At 39.5% G+C, this 20,899-nt stretch overlaps 1 protein-coding gene across 5 annotated transcripts in view; it reads right to left on the reverse strand.

The window, feature by feature from the left end:
- LOC119897915 (CUB and sushi domain-containing protein 3-like) overlaps positions 1 to 20,899 on the reverse strand; it is a 253,016-nt gene that overhangs the window by 78,072 nt on the left and 154,045 nt on the right. For 4 of the 5 annotated variants that reach the window (XM_038711957.1, XM_038711955.1, XM_038711958.1 and 1 more), the window contains exons 35-43: positions 14,123 to 14,247; positions 13,843 to 13,939; positions 11,922 to 12,026; positions 7,215 to 7,333; positions 5,976 to 6,045; positions 4,197 to 4,313; positions 3,721 to 3,930; positions 2,841 to 3,029; positions 1,585 to 1,762 (exon numbers count right to left, since the gene is read on the reverse strand). In XM_038711957.1, coding sequence (XP_038567885.1) covers positions 1,585 to 1,762; positions 2,841 to 3,029; positions 3,721 to 3,930; positions 4,197 to 4,313; positions 5,976 to 6,045; positions 7,215 to 7,333; positions 11,922 to 12,026; positions 13,843 to 13,939; positions 14,123 to 14,247 — 1,210 coding nt within the window. The remainder of the gene's footprint in view (positions 1 to 1,584; positions 1,763 to 2,840; positions 3,030 to 3,720; positions 3,931 to 4,196; positions 4,314 to 5,975; positions 6,046 to 7,214; positions 7,334 to 11,921; positions 12,027 to 13,842; positions 13,940 to 14,122; positions 14,248 to 20,899) is intronic. The other variant, XM_038711956.1, reaches the window with a different exon arrangement.

Here is a 20,899-nt window from a genome sequence, read left to right on the forward strand (position 1 = left end):
CAATTATGCAGAAATACAAAATATTTGAAAGGGTTTATGTGATGCAGCACTATATGTGATGATGTACCTTGATTTGTCAGGGATGTAATTCACTTGACTAGCCAAAAACGGGCATTCCTAGCTGGTAATCATATTGTATATATAAATTGTTTCTAAATTGACTTTCTGTGGAAATTATTACTATTTTGACATTTATTTGCAACATAAAACTACATTTACCATGAACATTTCTTCGTATCTCCCATCCCCAAGTTCAATACATGGATAGGTAGATGGCTGTGGTGTGATAATAGAACTTGACATTTGCAGTGAAGCCATTTACTATACATAACACAGCACCTCTGCTAATGACAGCATTAGCAGCAAACGTCTAAGAATATTGCCATGTCTGTATATGAAATAAGTATCCTAAATAAGTTGGATAACAATTTTTGGGTTTAGGACAAACCGCATGGTACTTTTTCTCAGTGGATAAAAAGAAAGATTAATGCGAGAAGACAGTACTTTTCTATTATATATAAATGCTATTTCTGTACAAGAGAAAAGTATTTCATTACTGGCACTTTCAGGTAGCTCCAGGCCTATTCACCTGTATGATGTACACTAAATACTTTTTTGTATGTGTATGTACATTTAATATCTTATATATTAAAAAAAGCCTTATTGCAGTTTCATTTCAGAATGATCAGCAAAATGGGAGATGGCAGTCAGGCAGGGAAATGAAATGTTACCATCAGGGGACTGATTGTTTATGCACCATTTCATTTGAAAACTGTAGTGCCAGTAGCTCCTTCCTCCTACAGTATGGATGGTAGCCCCAGATGCTGGAAGGCATTTCCCTCCTCTATAACCCATGAGGACAGCTCCATGACTGCCTGAGGCTTATTATACTACAAAGAGGCTATAGAAAGGTAGAGGGAGAAGGAAAGGCAGACGGCTGCTGAAGTGATAACAGGCACAAAGTAGTTTACTGTTGTACAATCATCTGTCAAGAGTTTCTACATACTAACAAACAACAAAGTTAACCCAGAGCATAACACATTTCTTTTCATGTAACATCACTGGAGAGCTAGAGTTAAACATCCACCATAAGTTTAGTGATTAGGGGAAGTGTTACACACAGTGACTCAGTTGCTTTTACACCGTCACATACCACAATCTGTTTTGTTTCAGCATGGGACTGTAAGAAAATGCGTTCTCAGGGAAAGGAAAATTAATCCACAAATGTCCAGACAAAGGTCAACATGTTTGGATGGCTGTTGGCACATCTAACACAGGTGTCAAAAACTTCTCCAATTGTCTTTTTGCCTTAACATTCTGTAAGCTGTTAAATCCATTGTGTGCAGCTTTTGAGTTTGAAATGCTCATCCCAATACAGAAGTGGCTCACTGCTTAGTATTATTTGGTAGAGTGATTTATACAGCTTCAAGAAACATTACTATTAACTGAGAAAGACTGCCCGCCAATAATTGTCATTAGAACTCTTAATCCAGGTCTGCATACAGAGAACCATGTGTGCTTGATATGTGCCATAAACCCATGACTGATCAATAATGTCATGCTGAGAGTAAAATAAGAACTTACCACACAGTGATGTAGTCATAGATTGGCTCTGTATTGATGACAGAGAAATTGATGTAAATGCCATACCCAGGAGGTACTCTGACAGTCCACATGCAGTCCTGGAAGTGTGGATACTCTGCTGGGTGTCCAGGAGAGTAAATTGTGCCATTCATGGATGTTATATTCCCACCACAGAGAGCTGGAGGCAGGGAAGAAAGTCAGAGAGGCTGGGTAAAAATAGAAAGCCAGTGTTTGGTTTACCTCAAGTCATAAAACTTGCTTTTATAGCTGCATCACCACTAACTGTTGATAAAACAAACCATAACTGTGTGTTATTGGGTTATCACTGAGATACGGGGGGTGGGAGGATGCACCTGTTAGACACAACTGCAGGGGATGGTTACTGGTTGCCGTGAACTTGATGACACCGAGTAGTTCAGACGCTACAACTCCCCCGTCATACTCCTTCAGAGGGAATGTGTTAAAATCTGACTTTGAACTGGGAGTCAAAGCCAAAGCACTGCCCTCAGGATAAAAAAAAGGAATATCAAAAAAGGACTGAACATGGACTACAGTGTCTATGGAGCAAAACAACACTATTTACTACTTTCTCAGAAAAATACCAAACTCTGTTGTGGACTTGAAACATATGTTATTGCTTCACTTAACTGACGAGAATTCTTCATACCTGCATGTCTGAGGAGTGTCCTTTAAATTTACAACAAAGACAGGCGTAATCAGCTTTGTAATAAAGACTTGCAAATGCTCCATATATCATTATAATGGGGTATATCAGTTTATAGTTCAGGAAAGTGGTGCTACATTAGTGGTAAAAGTGAGTCAGAGGCTTTAAAAAAAGGGCATGTTAGAGAAAAGCAAGCAGACTGAAGAACCTATATCCCTCTATTCAAAACAACTTCAAAGACTTTATTTTTAGTGGATAATAGCGAAGGAAAAGCATCTCCGTCTTCACTTTAGTCAGCTTCTCAGAAAATAGCATGCATGACTTTCTCAAGGATTTCTTGCCACATATTTATTTAAATACTTTCCCACTATGTTTGAGGAAACAGCGACAGAAAAATATCAAAGAAAAGGCATCTCGTGACTGATAAATATATTTTGTTGATGTTATAAATGCAAACTATTTGGAAGAAATATTTAGGTCTTGATAGTGTAATAGTAAGAGTGGTTCAGTAATGTTTTTTCAAATGTTTTCAGCATGAACAACACTGGCAGGAAAACACCTGTTGTTTTTATAGGAGGCACTAGCAAGTCACCTTCGCAGCGAGGTACAGGGTGATTCCAGTTCCTGCTGACTCCATGCAGACATGTGAGAGATGGCTCTCCAAGCAGAGTGTAACCCGGAAGGCACTCGAAAGAAATGGTCATCCCCACGCTGTAGTCCTGACCGATCACTATGCCGTTACGAAACGGCCGTGGGTCTGGACACCTCTGTAGCTCATATGCTGGGGGAAAACAAATCCATACACAGCAGAGGAGGTTTATGACACTGACTCCAAGAAGCAAATAATAAAATACTCCTCTATAGTCCCGCTATAATATCTATGATGACCTCAAATAATTAAAGCCTGTTTGTGAGCTGCTATACTTGCATCAGTGGTAAAATCTAATCATCAGATTGCCTATATTATTATATGCTATGTTATTGGTTGGAAATGTCCTTACTTTCTATGGTGGCTGAAACCCTTTCTAAACCTTGATAAACTGAAAAATGTAAGTCTACTTATTTTCTTTCTTCATGAAACATTAACATTTTAAAATACAAGATTTTGTTCATATTATTCTGATTCTCTTACTAAACCTTTTAACCACTTTGGCTTTAGCACATACAATACCCCACTGACATAACCAACCCTATTATTATTCAAGGAAATGTGCTATTGGATATCTCAGCGGAGGTCAGCATTAATTATTTTTCATTTTTTATTCTTTAACCCTCTGTGATCGTACAACCTCAGTGAAAGCGTCTGCCTTGCTAAAATAATCTTTGTCCCTGGTCTGTATCTAACTTGACTGGTGGTATTTTAAGTGTTCTTTTATTATTATTATTCTTATTCCACCTTCCACCTTTTCAGCTTCTGCTATGACAACACCCCATTTAAACTTTACCATAAGGACCAATCGTTTGAACCTCACCCTGGTAGACAATGTGGAAGCCAGGCTTGTTCTGGGAGTAGTCACTGTGGAAGAAGAGAGTGGTCTCGTGGGTGGTGCTAAAGAGAGAATTCGGCACCATGGGGCCACTGAACCGATCAATCACTGTTCCTGTGTCCAGGCTCCCGCTGCGCACCTCTAGGTAGTCATGAACAGGCTCTGTGGAGAAGTTGAGAAACTGCAGGTGGATCCCTAAAAAGAAGAAAGGGTTTTATTTTGGAGACAAACTCAAGACTATATGAAAAAAGTCAAAGTGAGTGAATATGTATGCTCCTTTTAAGTACTGTAGCAAGAAGTGACTTCAAATATAATGTTAAAAGCATGCATTAAACTAGCACAAACTCTTTTTAACACAATAAGATTAGCATAGGGGAGGGGGAGCAGCAGAGAAGACATCACAGCTAGCCAAAAAAAAAAAAGAAAAAAAAAGAGAGAGAAGACAGAGGGGGGTGACAGACCGAAGCCAATAGGGAGTTGAACTCTCCAGCTGCAGTCCAGGCTGCTCTGGTAATTCCCTGGGAAGCCTGGGCTGAGGATGACGCCGCTGAAGTCTGTCATAGAGCCGCCACACTGAGCTGAGGGAGACCAACCAAGGAGAAAGAACATGTCACTTCACCACACAACGGCTCAATGGGAAAACAAAGAAAAACAATGACTAAGGGTGTGAATATGGATAGAGGGCAACGAGCATTGTGTCTTTTTGTATGTGTGGGTTTCAGTACATGTGTAATTGTTGTGTACGTGTACATAAAGGACGGACAGTAGCGGTGCAGTTTGTGTGCGTTTGCTGTGTCTGCTCATACGCATGTGCTTTATATGCTCATGTGTTTGTATGCAGAATGTAAATGAGTAACAGTTTTGTAGGCGAGAGAGAAAATAAAGTGCTATGAGTGTGCTTTATAAGTTTAGGATTGAGGTAGGAGGAGGGGTGCTTATGTCTGTGTTTGAGCATGTCTGTGACTCGTGCATGCACATCTCTGCTTGACTGTTGGATTACGCTCCACAAAAGCATCTATGGAAAGATAAAAGACTCAGGCACATTCCTTGTTTGGTGGTGCTTTAAATTAAAATAAATGAAGCAGTCAATATTCAATACAGCACAGCACCAGTTTTGCTCAGCAGTGGCAGTGATTACTTCACCCTCCCCCTACTACACCCCACCTCTCTTCTTTGACTGTGTATTAGAGAACACTTCAGCTTGCTGTGAAGGTTACACTCATCCCCCTCACCTGTGACACAAACACCCAGGTGCAATTACAGCCACCAAAGGCATCAATGTAAACTTGTAGTTAAATCATCGCTCTTTTTTTCCCCCATCCCAACCTCAGCGGGCTTATGTTTGTGGCAAATGGTTGGAATCACAAGGGTTATTGCTGCCATTTCTTTAGGGACTAACAGTCAAGGCCAAAATGAGACAAAAGCTATCTCGGGTTTAATTGTACTGCTGGTGGTGGAAACCTACTTGACCTGTTTGTGTATGAAATGAAATACAAGAGGGTAGGAGAAGCACTTATGAGGATGTTATACTGTTGGAGCAGGCAGCTACTTTGATGTGAGTTTATCAGAAACAAAGTGAATACAGATCCTGGATATTGCTGTAAACGAGTGAGGAGTTGAGCTAACAAGCAACCACGCGCGTCCAGGAACAGGCCTGTCAACAGTAAAGCCGGGATTTATGTCTGCAGTGAACTGTGAAGACCACAGGGACAGAACATTTACATGAAGAGCGCACAGCAAGCGGGCTTGTGCATTTATATGCGAGGTAAGGGTGTGTTCACACTAACGCGTGTGTGTTTGTGTATATGTGTAATTGGGAGCAACAGCACAGTGAGGTGTCAAAAGAGAAAGTGGAGTGCTTCCTTGGTAATCTCTGGAATCTATCACTGTGGCAATGAACATCAGAGGAAGTGTTGAGGGACACTAGAGACTCATCAGGGGTATCAGAAATCAAACAACACACAGAGATGGTGCTAAGCCTTATTGATTTTCAACTGAAGGCGAAAGCAGAAAATTCATAACCCCCACCTCAAGCCCCCCACACCTAACCATCCTCCAGTCTTACAATGAAATTGTTGCTTTTCCTAATACAATAAAAGTAATCTGCGAGGCCATTGATCTATTGTGTGGCTGTGTATGAGTAAAGTATTGGTATGGGGAAAAAGGAAAAAAAAACAGTGAGAACCTCATTTGAAACACTGTATGCTGGCAATGTCAAACTGTATAAAATAATACATTACCTAAACACAGAGGTACAGGGTAATTCCACCTTCTGACGGGACCAGGCATGCAGGTAATATATGCATTACCCTGTTGAGGAAAACAGACAAAAACAATATATACACCCCCTCCAAAATACTGTGCAATAAAAAAACAAAGAGAAGGAACACCAAGAGATCCAACTGACAGGTGCTTGCAACAGATTTTATCTCTGCCCTGTGGATCTTTGGAATTAGTTAACAGTTAGATTTTTGGATTTCTCAAAATCCTTTTCTCAAGGTCTTGGTGTGTAAATATTTGATGGTATCAAGAGTAAGGGAGGGGCGCTCTTGCTGCTAGTTGGGCAGCAAGAGTATCACCTGGGGTCTGACTACATAGGGATGTGTTACAACCCGAGAGAACAAGAAAAGACAAACATCCTGCTTTCAGTTTCTGTAGGATACAAATATAATCTTAATGCAATGGATACTACAGGTTAATCCTCTGTCAAATATTTATGGCACTGTTGTTGTTTTATTTCATTCAAAACCCAATGTTTCCTGCAGCCAAAATGCTTGTAAAATGCATACATTACATGTACATACTGCAGCCAGCACTTACATCTACCAAAGCATGGGCATGATGCACAGTTTTACTAGACACATACACCTGAACTCAAGACTCAGCCATACTTGTACTTTTGTTTTTACAATGGCCTCAAGTCTATTTCTGGTGTTCAGACACTCAGCCTGAAGATGTGTGTAAGAAGTTGCTGGTTGGTCCGGAGAGAATGTGAAAAGAAGTGAATGCCAAAGCCAGAAAGAAATATCGGTGTGGGATTAGTGAGGCAACTGTTAACACAATCCACCGCCCATGGCGTTGGAGGGTTCTGCAGCTCAAAACGCCACAGTTACACAATATACTTGAGGAGGATTGGAGAAGTTAAAGCTGCTTTGTAACAGACATACACAAACACACACGAACCTCCAAGCAGAGGAGCACACAAATACACACACACGCGCAAATAAACATGCAGGCATAAATACTGGCACAGTTATTCACACTTGTACATTCACACATTTCTTTCCTGCATTCACTCTTCCGCTCTCTTGAACACACACACACAAAAAATGTCATATAAAAGTACTTAGTAACGCTGCCTTGACAGACTCTCATCCTCTGGGGTATTCCCTTGAAATTGTCACTCCAGGCAGGTAGATATGATTCACTTATCACAACCATAAGAGAGCTGGATACCAGCACTGTATGCTTTCACCTACCTGTAATGAGAAGCCTTGATCACACTGGAAGGACACCATATCACCCACAGTGTAGCGATCGCCCAACTTTTGGCCGTTACTGGGAGGCAGCGGCTCTGGGCACGAATCCAAACCTATTGCTTAGGACAGAGTCACAACACACAAGTGTGGACAGCGATCATTCTTCTGCACAACATGGGTAGAATCAAAACCCACAACTGGTCAACACATTTAATATTGTTTCATTGTTGATCATCCATTGTATATTCAATGGCAACATTTACATTAATCGCTCAATATAGAAAAAATGGGAATAATTAAATTAAAACCAAACGTTTTAACACATAATTACAGAGTGCCTCATTTTAATGTGCTTGTAATTGCATAATAGAGTATGTCTGGGTTTTTTTCCCCATTTTTCTCCCTCATCATAACATTTCCAAACTGGGACAAGTCACAGAGCTATTCTACCAGTGGCTGTAATCGCAAAATCCTTCTGACTTTGATCTGAAGCAATCACTGTGAAATTACAAAGCAATCCCTGAAGTATTACTTGACAGAAGCATTGAGCTCCATTGGAACAAAGTGATTACAGTACCACTTGCCAGGTACTGAGAGGCCTGATAGTGTGTTTTAATGGCTTAAAAGTAATGGTGATACTAGCTATGGACTATATTAATGTAGGGTATTTGAGGTAAATTCAAGCTACATTCACTTTTACAGAAAAGAAAGGACAGAAATGTAGTCAAGTTTCAGTTTCATTCGTTTTAAAGGCGACTAATTAAATACATAAAAATTCAGATCTGCAGGCAGAGAAGAACACATATTACTTTTATTTCATCATTGAAACACCCACTGTTAGTGAAAAGTAGCAATGGGAAAAATGTTCATTTTGTGTATGACCTGAAAGAAAGGAGACCATGTTTTTGAAAACCACATATACATTCATACAGGAGTTTTCAACATGACGCATAATTAGTAAGCAGGCCATCGGGTGAGTGGAAGAGGTAAGGAGGATATATAAAAAGGCCAGTATATCCCCAGCTATGTGTAGATACAGGTAACACACACACCACTCAAAAAAGAATAATACACACAAATGCACATTCACACACAAGCCCACTCAAAGAGTGTTACCAGGTCCACATAAGTAGGGTGGGTGGATGAATGTAAACATGGCAGCAGAAATGGCCACAAAAGATTCAAAACAATTTATAGGCAACTTTTAAGAGCGCTGAATGGCAGGAGTGGCCTTTCCCCTCAGATTCTACCATCTAGTGAAAGTTAGAGAGAATATTCAAGTGGGAGGAGACAGTATCCTCAGAGGTGCAGAGCAGGAAGCAAAATGTGAGCAGCCACAGATACAGCAACTAAAGAAGAGCTATGGTACAGGGGGAGTGGGTGGCGTCTTTGAAGCTGTGAAGTGTTGTCATATGTGGGTTTCAATAAAAGTATTACTTTGACAAATTCAAATGAGTTTGACATTTTAATTGATTTCAAGGAGATTTGATGATGCAATTCAGGAGAGCAGTGTTTGTTGCTATGGTGAAAGGCTGCCACGATGTAAGTTTGACAACAAAGCTCAATGCAGCTATAAATCATGTTTCCTAACTGCAGGGAACAATCAGCCTTCTCCTTGCAGTAGTCATCAGAATAATGAAAATGAATTAATATATGATTGGTGACAACTTCTTACACTATATACAGGAACAAAACTAAAAGTGTAAATTTGAAGTTATACATTGAAGGGCCACACAGCATACCAAATATACGCAGTCACAGGCAGTGTGTCTGACCTTAACTGGGGACAAATAGGCCCATAGTGCTCTGGTCAGGTTAAGAGTGGGTGCCCACTAACAGACGGCACTGATTCCTGTTACGCTCCAGATGGGTTCCACTCAAACTGTCAGAATACACATTTTGCCAAGGACTGTTATCGCCCTGCTGTGAGGATGCCTTGCCAATTGTTTCTAACCAATAAAATTGGAGCAGTGTGTGCGTCACCAATTACCATGTTAGAGTAGCTGAAAGTTTTATCCAGTCCTGTTTTCAATGCAATATGTGAATTTTCATAAATGTAATTATTAAATAATTCATTCATAAATAAAATAAAACAACAAGCCTAATTGGTTAGACAACCAGTTCATCTGCATCATTAACAGACAGTATCAAAAACAGGATCATAGTCATTTGCAAACATAATCAATATTCACGACTTTACCATCATGACTTTTATATATCAGGCATAAAAAAACTGAGACGGGCCTCAAATATCCTGAAACTGGACGGTAATGTTGCTAGGAAATCATTATAATGATCAGAGGTGTAAAGAAACATCTTGTTAGGGTGCAGCACAACATGACAAAAGATGCTAGAGCAGGATGAATACACTAATTGTAGGAATTACCATATCTGCAGGTGTAATCAGTGTGGTTTCAAAGTGTGGATTTAATAATCATCAATCACATCAGCTCCTTTCATCCTTTTAAAAGTAGTGGGTCAGGAAGAGATCTTTCTGGACGAAGTACGTATTGTGATGATGACTGCTGTGCGCCTAACTTACAGTCTGGTGCCTAATATGTTCAAAAACACAGGAGCTGCACATACTATTGAACCCATTCATAATTACATGCAACATATTCCATGAAACAGACACTGCACTTGAAGTACTTGAAGTATTTAATCAACTGAGTGGGAAGGACCTGATACATTAACAATCAGCTGTGGGTGACATTATTACTAGGAATGACTTATTAACCCAGTACAGACTGTCTTTAATACATTAAAATTATACTTTGGTTTGCATTTCCATCTGTACATCTGTCTACAACCGATTCATTTTGCTGTGATAGCCGCTCCATGTAGCACATGTGGAAATACTAAAGTCCTCTGTAGACGGTGGGAACTGAAGCACAGTGTGGGTCTTTATTTGAGATGCAAACCACCATATAGCCTGTGAGAACACGCCAATTTTGTTTTCAACTATAGCATAAGTCTGCCTTAGGAAAGCTGGTTAAAAGCTTGGCTCTTAAGAAGCTGTAATGGTTGGTGGTATACAGGATTTCTATAACTGGTCTCAATGGACTGCAACAATCACCCAAAGGAAACATTTTAAAACAGATGGTTGACTAGCTGGGTCTGTGCCAATCCCTCTTGCCCTTTTCTTCCCACTGTATTGAGTATTCAGATCATTAATTTGCAGCAGAAAACTGGAGCGTGTAAATAAATAAATGGATGGTTCAAGCCTACCACAGGCTGAAGATACAACCAACTATGGGACACAACAGAGGGTTGTGGTAATCTGACCAAATACATCTGAACTCTGCAATAAGCAGTAGATTAGAACTTCACAAATAGACCACACAAACAGAAATACATAATGAGTAGTTCCATAGAGAAGCAGCATGGCTTGATCACACATCTACAAATGTTTGCCAATAGGCAGACAGTAGAACCATATGGCAGGCAAGCTAACAAATATGAAAAGCAACAGGAAAAGTAGCAAGGAAGCCTGGTTTACACAAATCATCAGGGAATGCACTTTACCAGGGAAGCAGTGGCAAAGTGTAAGACAGACAAAGAGGAAAGACCTGACTGTGAGACATGGCACTAAAGTGATTCTCAGCAGTAGGTAGCAGTGGTGGTTGTGGTGGTGGGGTACTGCAGAAAGGAAAGCCCACAGAGAGACACGGTTACGGAGTGGTTTTAAGCAAGAGGAGGGTGGGAGCACTGACTGCGAGAGACATGACTGTGAAATCAGTCTCAACAGTGATATGATGCTCACAAACTGACACGACTGACAGCGAAGACAGATTCAGTGACAGCAATGTTTTTTATGCTTCTTTTGTTTTGCAACTCATACTGACTGTTAGATTGTGTGGGAACTGATTTCACCCAACATGTTACTCTGTAGCTGTGTTGTGTATGGGTTACTTGTCTTAAAATTATGGAGTTCATGTCGTCTCCACTTTACTTTCACAGTGGTCGCGCTTTTTCACTGCCCTTGATGCACTTCACTTAAAATGGATCTCCCGTAGCCATACATTAGTAAGGAAATTGCTTTAGTGTGTGGGTGAGTGGTAAGTAACAAACCAGCAGACAGACAAATGTAAAGAGGAGATAGAGAAAGTACCAACTTAAAATCCATCTAACATTAAGAGAGTCAAAAAAAAGAAAGATATTACCCTGACATTAAAAGAGACAGAAATGCCTGAAATGTAAGCAACAGTGGGGAAACTGGTCACAAAGGATTGTATTATTTAATATCCGAAGGAGAGCTCCATGCATCACCTGCAGATCAGCACCCCTATTTTCATTTTTTTTTTTTTATTTGAACAGGAGGATTTTGTAAATCAGTCGTTCCACTGGGTCCAACTACAATCCTTAAATTTTAGTGCAAGGAAAATGTTTAGTATGCTCCTTTGCAAATATGCTCCTAAGTGAATGGCCCACTGAGAGATGAGCAAATTTAGTCCCTAAATAAAAGAGGATGCGAGTCCAGTATCTTGAGGCAATCTGAGGACAAAAAAACGACACCATTGGGGAATACCATGCCAGAAAAGCAGATACAAAGAAGAGATACAGAAAAAGAACCCCCCCCCCCCCCCCCCCCTCTTATTTCTTATACCCCTGTGCAGCAGCTGGAAGCTGATGGCAGATGGACACATAGAAAACAAAGTGACAACAGGCAAAGTGACAGTCGGGCAGACGAGTCGTCTCTCCTCATACCTGTGTACTCCAAGTGGAAGCCAGCGGCAGATACACTGATGTCAGATTGGAAGGTCAAGTACAGGTTGTTGGATGTGCTGTTCAGCAGTTGGGGAATTGTTGTACCTGTATAAAACAATATACAGAAGATAGTTAAAACCCATGTCTAATCCGTATTCCAGATTTAAGCTCACCATAACGAATGTACATTAGATGAACATATATTGCACCTCGGTTTTATGCAGTATATATAATAATGTAGATACAGTAATTATTCTTATTTATTTTTGTTAAATCATTCTCCTGATTCCACATCTTTATTTCAACCAGAACCTAATTCTGATAAGAGCATGGAAACTGTGGCTTTCCGCAGTGGCCATTTCCCCTTCATAGCTTTGCTAAATGAGAGTCGCTGAGTATATAAGCAGGTACAAATGAAATTATGGTGCAAAAAGACCAACCAGTCAACCATTTGCAGTTTACATTCATGTCTGTCCAGAGTATGTAGTGAATACTTGGAAGGAATTCAATAAAAAATATAACAGATGTATTGTCTAAAGAGGTCCACATATACTTGATAATTATGATTATATAGAGTGTGACATACAGCTACCTGACCTTTGAGTCAAAAGTGTCACGTATTCAGTAGGACATTATGATGTCATGGTAAAGTTGACCATAATTACTGCATCAATTCTTGAGAAAACGTTTTTTGTCCAGGTTGTTTTGACATCACATTGATCAAAAATGTCACCAATTCAGACAGACGGACGGACAACCTGACACATAATGGTCTCACATAATACAATAAATCACAGACAATCGTAAGCATTAAACAGGAAATCAAGAGCAGAGTCTATTAAAAAATCAAAAAAGGCAATGGGTGTATTTCGTGCGGTCCTTGGTCAGAAAACATTTTGGGTAATCTAAAATTTATGTAAAGCTCTTTGGGTTGATATGCATTGATATAAAGATTATAATTTCAAGGCAGCATCCAGCATCCAAATTCTCAACAAAACTAACTACTGCTCATTTCAGTTTGCGGTAGATGATGTATACAAATTCAAAATGTTTTATTTTGTATGGCCTCATATGTGGATAGTTGTGTTTCAAATGTTAAAAGCACAATAAAAAAATGTTTACATAATGTTTAACACACTTCCTTTGGACCTTCAGTCAGAGAAGTCAGACCCAGAAAATCAAACCAATGAACATGAACATGGTCTATCATTCTAACTCTGAATTTGCACTGCAGAATATTCTGTCTGTGTGGCAACACTGAGGTCTGGGATCATTTTCTCTATTCCAGGCATATGCCTTCTGCAATTTGTATGAAGACTTTTATATATATTCATAATCACGTTCATCAGTTTAGCCCAAGATAAAATTGATTGCTAGCCATTTAAAATGCCTTAGCCTTTTAACACTGCACGCTGCCCTGCATGGTGACAGCTGTACTGTGGAGCTATTACAATATGTAAAGAGTTTTGTTCCAAAATGAGATATCCTCCACTTGAGAAATTTGAAACCTAGTCTCATAAAATCGATAGGCGATGTAGAGACAGAAGTCATTATGCTATACCAGGCCCTTTAATTTTAGGATTCAGCATCTAAAATAATGTGATGGCCTTTTCCTAGTAGGTTACCATGTGGCAAGAGCACCATTTTCATTAGCATAACCACCCGAGGAAACACTACATTTGTAAAATTCCAGACTGAAACAGGAGCTACATTATTAAGATCTCTAATGCAGAGACAGGAATATTGTGTAAAGGAGGAGGGATATTTTTTCGTCTTTGACTTATTTTTAGACAGCAATCTCAAAGGACATGCCAAATGTCATCAGCTCCATCACCGCATCTGTCTGCTGCTGCGGCCCTGTGATGTCTGATTGAAATTCAAGGGGGAGCTGACAACCAAAATTCAGTTGTATCAGTTTTACCTGAGTAGCTACCAAGCCTTGGAGCATTGCCATCAACCCCGTCAAAAAAATCCAGCGAGTCCCAGTTGTGTTCTGTGGCGAAGGTCACAACTTGAATCTGAAAAAGAAAGATACCTTAATACAAACGTAAAATAAAGCATGAAAGATATGCAAATACAAAAAATAGACAACAATTGTACTTAAGTAGAAAGATTGCTACCTGGATAATGTATAAAAAATAGAAGAGAAGAAAATCTTTTAATCTCTCAAACATTTTACTAGTAATATCTGCATCTCTCACTTGGATGCCGGCTCCCTCAGGAACAGAGATTTTCCAGGCACAGTTTAGGTAGTTGGCATATGGTTCTGGATATCCAGGAGAGAGGATAGTGCCTCTGCGGTCAGTTAACACCCCACCGCAGGGAACTAGACAAAAGATAAAAGATTGAGAAAGAAAGAGAAATAGAAAGAGAGAGAGAGAGTCAGTCACGACAAAGTTCAGGTTGAAAGATGTGAAGTCTGCACACACCTGCAGAGCCAGGAGTGAGCAGTGGCAATGGGGAAGTACCAAAAGTTTTTAAAAGCATCATTCCACCTACTATAAATGACCACTAATAAATGCATCTGTAAAACCACTTGATGGCATGTAATTAAAAAGGACCAAGGAATGATTAGAGTTCCATGATAAAGCCAGTCATGATAATGACCGGTTCTACTACTACAGTATATAATGTAAATGCTTTATTTTACAGTTTTGCAGTTTACATCACAGTTTACACCACTGTCAATTAAATGGAACTTTGCATGGCAGCACAAACTCGCCTCTTGCTCTACGCATATGTAAACAGACCGGATGTGAAATTTTATCTTTTGCAGACTATACAAATCACATCTTTGCTATTCCTCTCTAAGCTCGCCTTGATTCTACCAGTGCCACAAGTAACATATTTACCAAGCATCTCAACTCTCAGATGAATGTTGAATTGGAGTCACTGGCCAGGTTGTGCTGACATTGTCAGGCACTGTGATATATTTGAGCAAGAGTAAAAAGTGAAATGAAAAAGGGGCAATAACAGCTACAATTTCTTTATTGCTTTTCAGACGGGAGCCAATTGGCCTTGTATCCGGCCAGCAACGTTCTTCACAGTGTTTGGCTCCACTTTTTGTCCATTAAGGATTGTGGTAACCCAGCCTTGCAGAGCAGAATCCATTGGATTATTACGCACAACAAAACATGGAACAAAATGCATTTGCTTCCTACTGAAATGCAGTTCTGCTTGCAAATACAGAAACAAGCAATGACCTATTTTCAAGTAATGACCAATTTTGCTTTTCTTTTAAACTATAACAAGAAGAGAAGTCTAAAGTGCGTTTACTTTTTCATTGCTTTGTTCTGTTCAGATCCAGTGTTCTGCTGTCACCGGCACATCACATGTATTTCAATATCAATGACAGTTGCTGTATTTTAAAAAAAGAAGCGGTATAAAAGTGTGTCCAAGCCCAGTGACAAAAAAACACCATTTCCTTTTCTCCCTTCGCTCCTGATGCAGAAACAATGCTTAAATTGAACTGCAGGTTAGAGAAACAATGGACCTTACTGGAAGCAAGTAATTGGTTTATCAGTCATCTGATATTCAAGGTTAGCTAATATTTGTATGTAACAGTTTTCCTATACGACCACGAGGGGCGGACACATTTTCAGCGATCGGCTTGCCACAATTTCAAACCCATCAATATTTTACACTACTGACTACTCTGTTCCTTTCTCTCCAAGTGACACATTAGAGAAAATGATTTCTATTTAGATCGATTACACAGAAGTGCAATTGCACTTTCATATAATCGCGCAACAGTCATCTTCAGCTAAGGCACGTCACATGTCAAATATTACATATTGAAATCTTCTGAATCAAAACCTAGTTTTGAACAGTTTGTGTAATTCTGCACTGCAAATGAAAAATGAAGGTCATTGCCTATGGAATCTATAGTAGTAATTTCACTTTATTCAGAAGTTGTATCCTGCGGACACTGCTTAAAAACTCTAAGAAGGTATGTGCCCATTTATACTAAATAACATGCTGATTGACCAGACTATCATTGTCATATCATTGTCTTGTTTTAATCAGTTCCTGCTGGGTCTCCAAAATCTCAATTATACAAAATTAAGTGCAGAACATAGAAGTACACAGTATAAAATAATTAGAATTAGCAACCTTCAATGCTGAAACAAAGGTTGGAGAAATAATTAAAACCATTTAAAAAATAACAACAAAATATAAAACTGCTCTGTTTTGTTCCAGTTCTTCACAACAAGCAACAGACCCATTCCACGGAAAGACCCAGTATTTCAGTATAATTTAACAGCTCCTTCCAGTCCCCTGAGCTGTCAGCTAATGTAATTGGTTGAGCAGTATTAGAAATCATGACACTCATAAAAGCATGAATGCTTCACACCCATCTCAATCAGCGGCAGGCTCATATGTCAGAGTTACTGCAGGTAGACAAGCGTGCAGACTACACACATTATGAGACACCATTTAGCACCATCTGATAGAGGGAATTCATACCAACTTTTAATTAGAAGTGGTTTAATCAAGATATCAAAATGCACATAATGTGTGTAACACATTGGTGTTTCACATCATGTGCACTACTTAAATGTAACAGTTCTACTATAAATCCCTAATTGTTTTTAATACTTGTTTGTTTTTGTATACATACAACTTACAAATCCTTTATTTATACTACATTACATTCATATGTTAATTAGGCAGGTGTAGGGATCACAATACATTTCTCCCACGTTCACAGGGATACTGGAGCGTTGACGACTCTGTGAAATTCCATGAAATATAGCAAAGGAATATAGGTTTACTTTGTACTTAAGACATATTCTTTAAGTTTCTTTTGTGCTTTGTTTAAAGTCAGCACACAAGAGTTGTTTTTTACCACATAGTCTTGCGAGTTATAGCACGCTATTTCTGCTTTTTAGTTTATGTAGCCAATGGTATTAGAAGCCTAGCTGAAGAAATTAGTGTAGTCTGAGATATTTTATTCGACAAAGCCAAGTTGTCACCAAGGAGAATAGCTCGTAAACTGCAGCTGTCCTAGATGGCCTAGCATTATATTAGCATCTTACTGATGTGTATGAGATCACGTATTTCACTTCACTATTGCCAGTAAGATCAGCTTTATTTCATCACAATATCTGCTATTCATCTATTGTGTTTGTTAGATTTTGTCATAAATCTTTCATCAAATAATTTCTTTAAAATTTGAGCTTAATAAACTAGTGCACGCCCTGGGGAAATAAAAATAAGTGTTCATATGTTGATGGATGTGGATCAATATTGGGAGCATGTGAAACAGTCTCTTCACAGTTAATTTGCTGAAGATAAAAAATATATATACATTTGCGAAAGGGAGCCATGAACACGCAACCCTCCGATTGTAAAGGCCTGTACACTACTGACTGAGCTAACCGGTCTCTCAAACTAATCGACCCCTGACCTGCAGCATTGATAACACAGCATTAATAACACTGAAACAACATGACAGTGGTGGAGATGCTGCTAGATATTCAGCGCTTCGTTAACATAAAAAATTCAACTATTACAACTCAATTTCAACACATTTGTTTGTAACATATGTAAAAACCTGCGTAATGATGATAACTCCTCAACAATTCACTACCACATCGCAGCCTACTAGCCCTGTCCCCACAAGCATTACCTGCTCTCGCTGTTGCAGAGCTGAGCAGCAAGCTCGCCCACGCGAGCAAATATGCTGTGGCCCCACGATCGCTCCCCATTGACCCTACTGCAGAGCTCTGCTCAGCGCTGTTCCCTTGGGTGTCAAGCAACACATCCGCCATGTTTGAAGTCGATTACATGAACGGTTACTGACATAATCAAAATACACACACACACACACACCCGAGAAAATGTTGCAGCAAAATTGTATTTTTTGGGAGGCTAAAAGAAATTAGCCAGTTGGTCAAAGTCATAATGGATAATACTTTATAGTTAGCAAAACAGATTTGCCATTGCCACGGTATAATGACAAAAAACTATTTACAAAATATAAATTGCTTTTTGTATGTGGTCTTAATGTTTTGAAAGGGGTGGGTGGTGGGATTTTTCTTTTTTAATTTAAGTTCAATAGGTTGCTCTAGAATTTGTAATGCTTGAGTAGCTGCTTTAATACACTTTTTTTTAAAATTGGCAGTAATTTCCACTTTCATTACAGAAACCTAAGTAAACTAGCAGGACTTCAAGAGCAGCTCATCTTGCACCAGAGAGGAACTCTGGCCTGGCCTTACCACACATGCCCAGACTGAGACACTTTAATTGGTCTTGGGAGGCTATTTCAAAAGAAGAATCCACACAAAAACAAGCTCAGTGCGACACAGTTTACTTGTTGACACATTCGAAGAAGTGTTTAGGCCGACAGTGCATTCCATGGCGTGAGCACACTGAGTATGAATCAGGGCAATCTGTGAGCTTATGTAATATTGGGTTGGCTTGCAGTCATCTGTGCGAGGAACAAACCAAGAAAAAATGGCGCTCTTCTATCAATATTTGCCTTTACTTTAATTGTAACAGGTGAAAGACCCCTGTTCATTTCCACAGTCTAATGGTAACATAAGCATATGTCGAAAGAGATTATACCATTTACACATGGCAAAGAAAAATTGAGATCATCTGCATTACTTGTATTTTAAAAAGCTCACTATAAAGTACTTTAAGTCAAAAATCTATCTAGAAACAAAAACAACTATTTATTCAAGTCAACATTCTCCATATATTCAACAGAGGCCACCAAAACATTATGCATCCATTCAGGCGAGGCTAATTAAAATCACGATAAAACGGTGTGCTTGCGCAACTCAACAGCAAAGCAGCTTGTAATTGTGAAATCGAAAGCAATATAAGTGTTGAATGATGAGCCAGGTCAATCACAAGGAGCTGGAAATGTATCTCCTGAAAGACAGGTACCTCACAGGAGAGCGGTGTCTGATGCCGTCATATCCCATAAAGAGGACTTAAGTAATTGAACATAGTGTTTTTGTTGAAGCTTCCATGAAACTATATCCATTATTCTGGGCGAGTACACTGCCGCTGGGGAAGATGCTGCAGCCAGATTCAATCTCCAGATAAAAATCACTGTGTTTAAAATGGAACTGTGCATGCCACTGCTATTCCCTTACCACTTGGCAGTAAACTTGGATGAACCCTGGCTGGAAATCTCCCGCACTCACCGGCTGGGAATATTTGCTAGCTGGCACAATGCCTGACATCAATAGATTCCTCCCGACTTTATTTGTACTTCTTTATCTTCTTATGGTAGACATGTGGGTGTCTTTGTGAGACACAGGTTGTATGTCCTTTTCCATGTGTTGATGCTTCCGTGTGTAGCGTGTGCAGACAAGGCATGCTAATCTGTTCATGAGTATGAATGTAAGGTGTGTGTATGTCTATGAATATCTGCTAGCAAGTTTATTTGTGTGTGCATTGTTCTCTGTATGATAGCCAAAGAACCATGCAGAGAGATGTTGTTTTGACTTTTAAATATTTTAAGTGAAACAATGACAATGTGATATGACATGCCCACCACTCCGCCACCCGCCCCGCCGCTATCCGTTCAAAACATAGTCGGACTTGCCACTAGCAAGATTGCCCAGCAACATTGCTCAAAAAGTTTCCCTGTGTATCATCAGCTTAAGAGTTGCTGTCTTCATCCACCGGAAAATATAAACAAATAGGTGTTGTGCTATGTAGGGCTGACCATGAATAGTCGAAGATTTGATGCTTCGATGGGCGGAGCCTGATTCGACTGTCAATCTCACAGTCAAAGCTTCGCAGCAAAACAAGTATCATGCCATTTTGGCGATATGGGGGTGCTCAACGTCTGATTTTACATAGAACTACCAGTTTTCTCCTAAGTTAATATACAGCCTATTACAATATACATTTCAACATTTAATGCTGTAAATAAACATGTAAAAAGAAAAACACTACACAAGATTGTAACCCTAACCCTGGGTCATCAGTGCGCATGTGTAGGCGTAGTGTGTGTGTGCGCAGTGGCAGTGGAGGAACACTTGCTGAAGAGACAGAGCCCCAGCTTCACTGGTGTTGTGCCGAGTTGTCCGCACCTCGCAGGACTTTCAGATAATTTATCAACATTGATGAACCACATAAAGAATATTTTTAAATAGCCGGCTACTTGAAATAGACCCACAAGGAACCGCGACATGCATGCAGTTGTCGCAGCACGGCATGGACGCAACACTCTACACAAGACCGGTGGATGACAGGCGAGAGAGAGAGAGAGAGAGAGAGAGAGAGAAAAGGGTCTTATTTACACATTCAGCAGTTACAGAGTTGTGTTTCTGGCCACCTGATGAATGAATTTAAATCCAAAATTTACTTGTTTTGGCCTCTACCAACTCCTGAGGAAAAACAGCTGTCTCTTTAGCTGCTAAATGCTTCACTATGTTCACCAAAAACAACACAGTGAGAGTAAACCAAAACAGTAACGTTGTGGGTTAGACAGCTAAATAATGAGCTGAAACTTACTATATAGCTATGTAAAATTGAGGGAGCTGCAGATTCGGATGATAATTTTCTAAAGGTTCAAAACTTAATTTAATTACCAGCAACTCCTTTCCCAGTGTCATTTGATACTAGGGCTGGGCGATATGGCCAAAAATGTTATCACGATAAAAACATTTCATATCATTTGATATCGATAATTATCACGATAAATTTCAAATCTTTATTTATTTCATGTTTAAAGGCAGATTTTTGCTAGGCAGCTTCCAAACCTAGGTTTATTGCAGGGTTTTGTGCACATACATTTCAGGCTATTAACAGATTGTGCAGTGTCCATGATAAATTAGTAGGCCTATCTCAGTGTATAAATGCTTGATACACAGATTTCGATGCATAATGCATCATGAGAGAAAACCTTTATTATGCATTATAATGTCTTCTTTTGCAGGTTTGTTGTATTTAATTGCATTAGATCATAACAATTTAAATGCACTCTCTAAGAGCATTACAGATATGGGCTA

Source organism: Micropterus salmoides, unplaced genomic scaffold, assembly GCF_014851395.1.
Source record: "Micropterus salmoides isolate LMB-PRFRI ecotype aquatic unplaced genomic scaffold, ASM1485139v1 Ms_hic_scaffold_11, whole genome shotgun sequence".
NCBI lineage: Eukaryota > Metazoa > Chordata > Actinopteri > Centrarchiformes > Centrarchidae > Micropterus > Micropterus salmoides.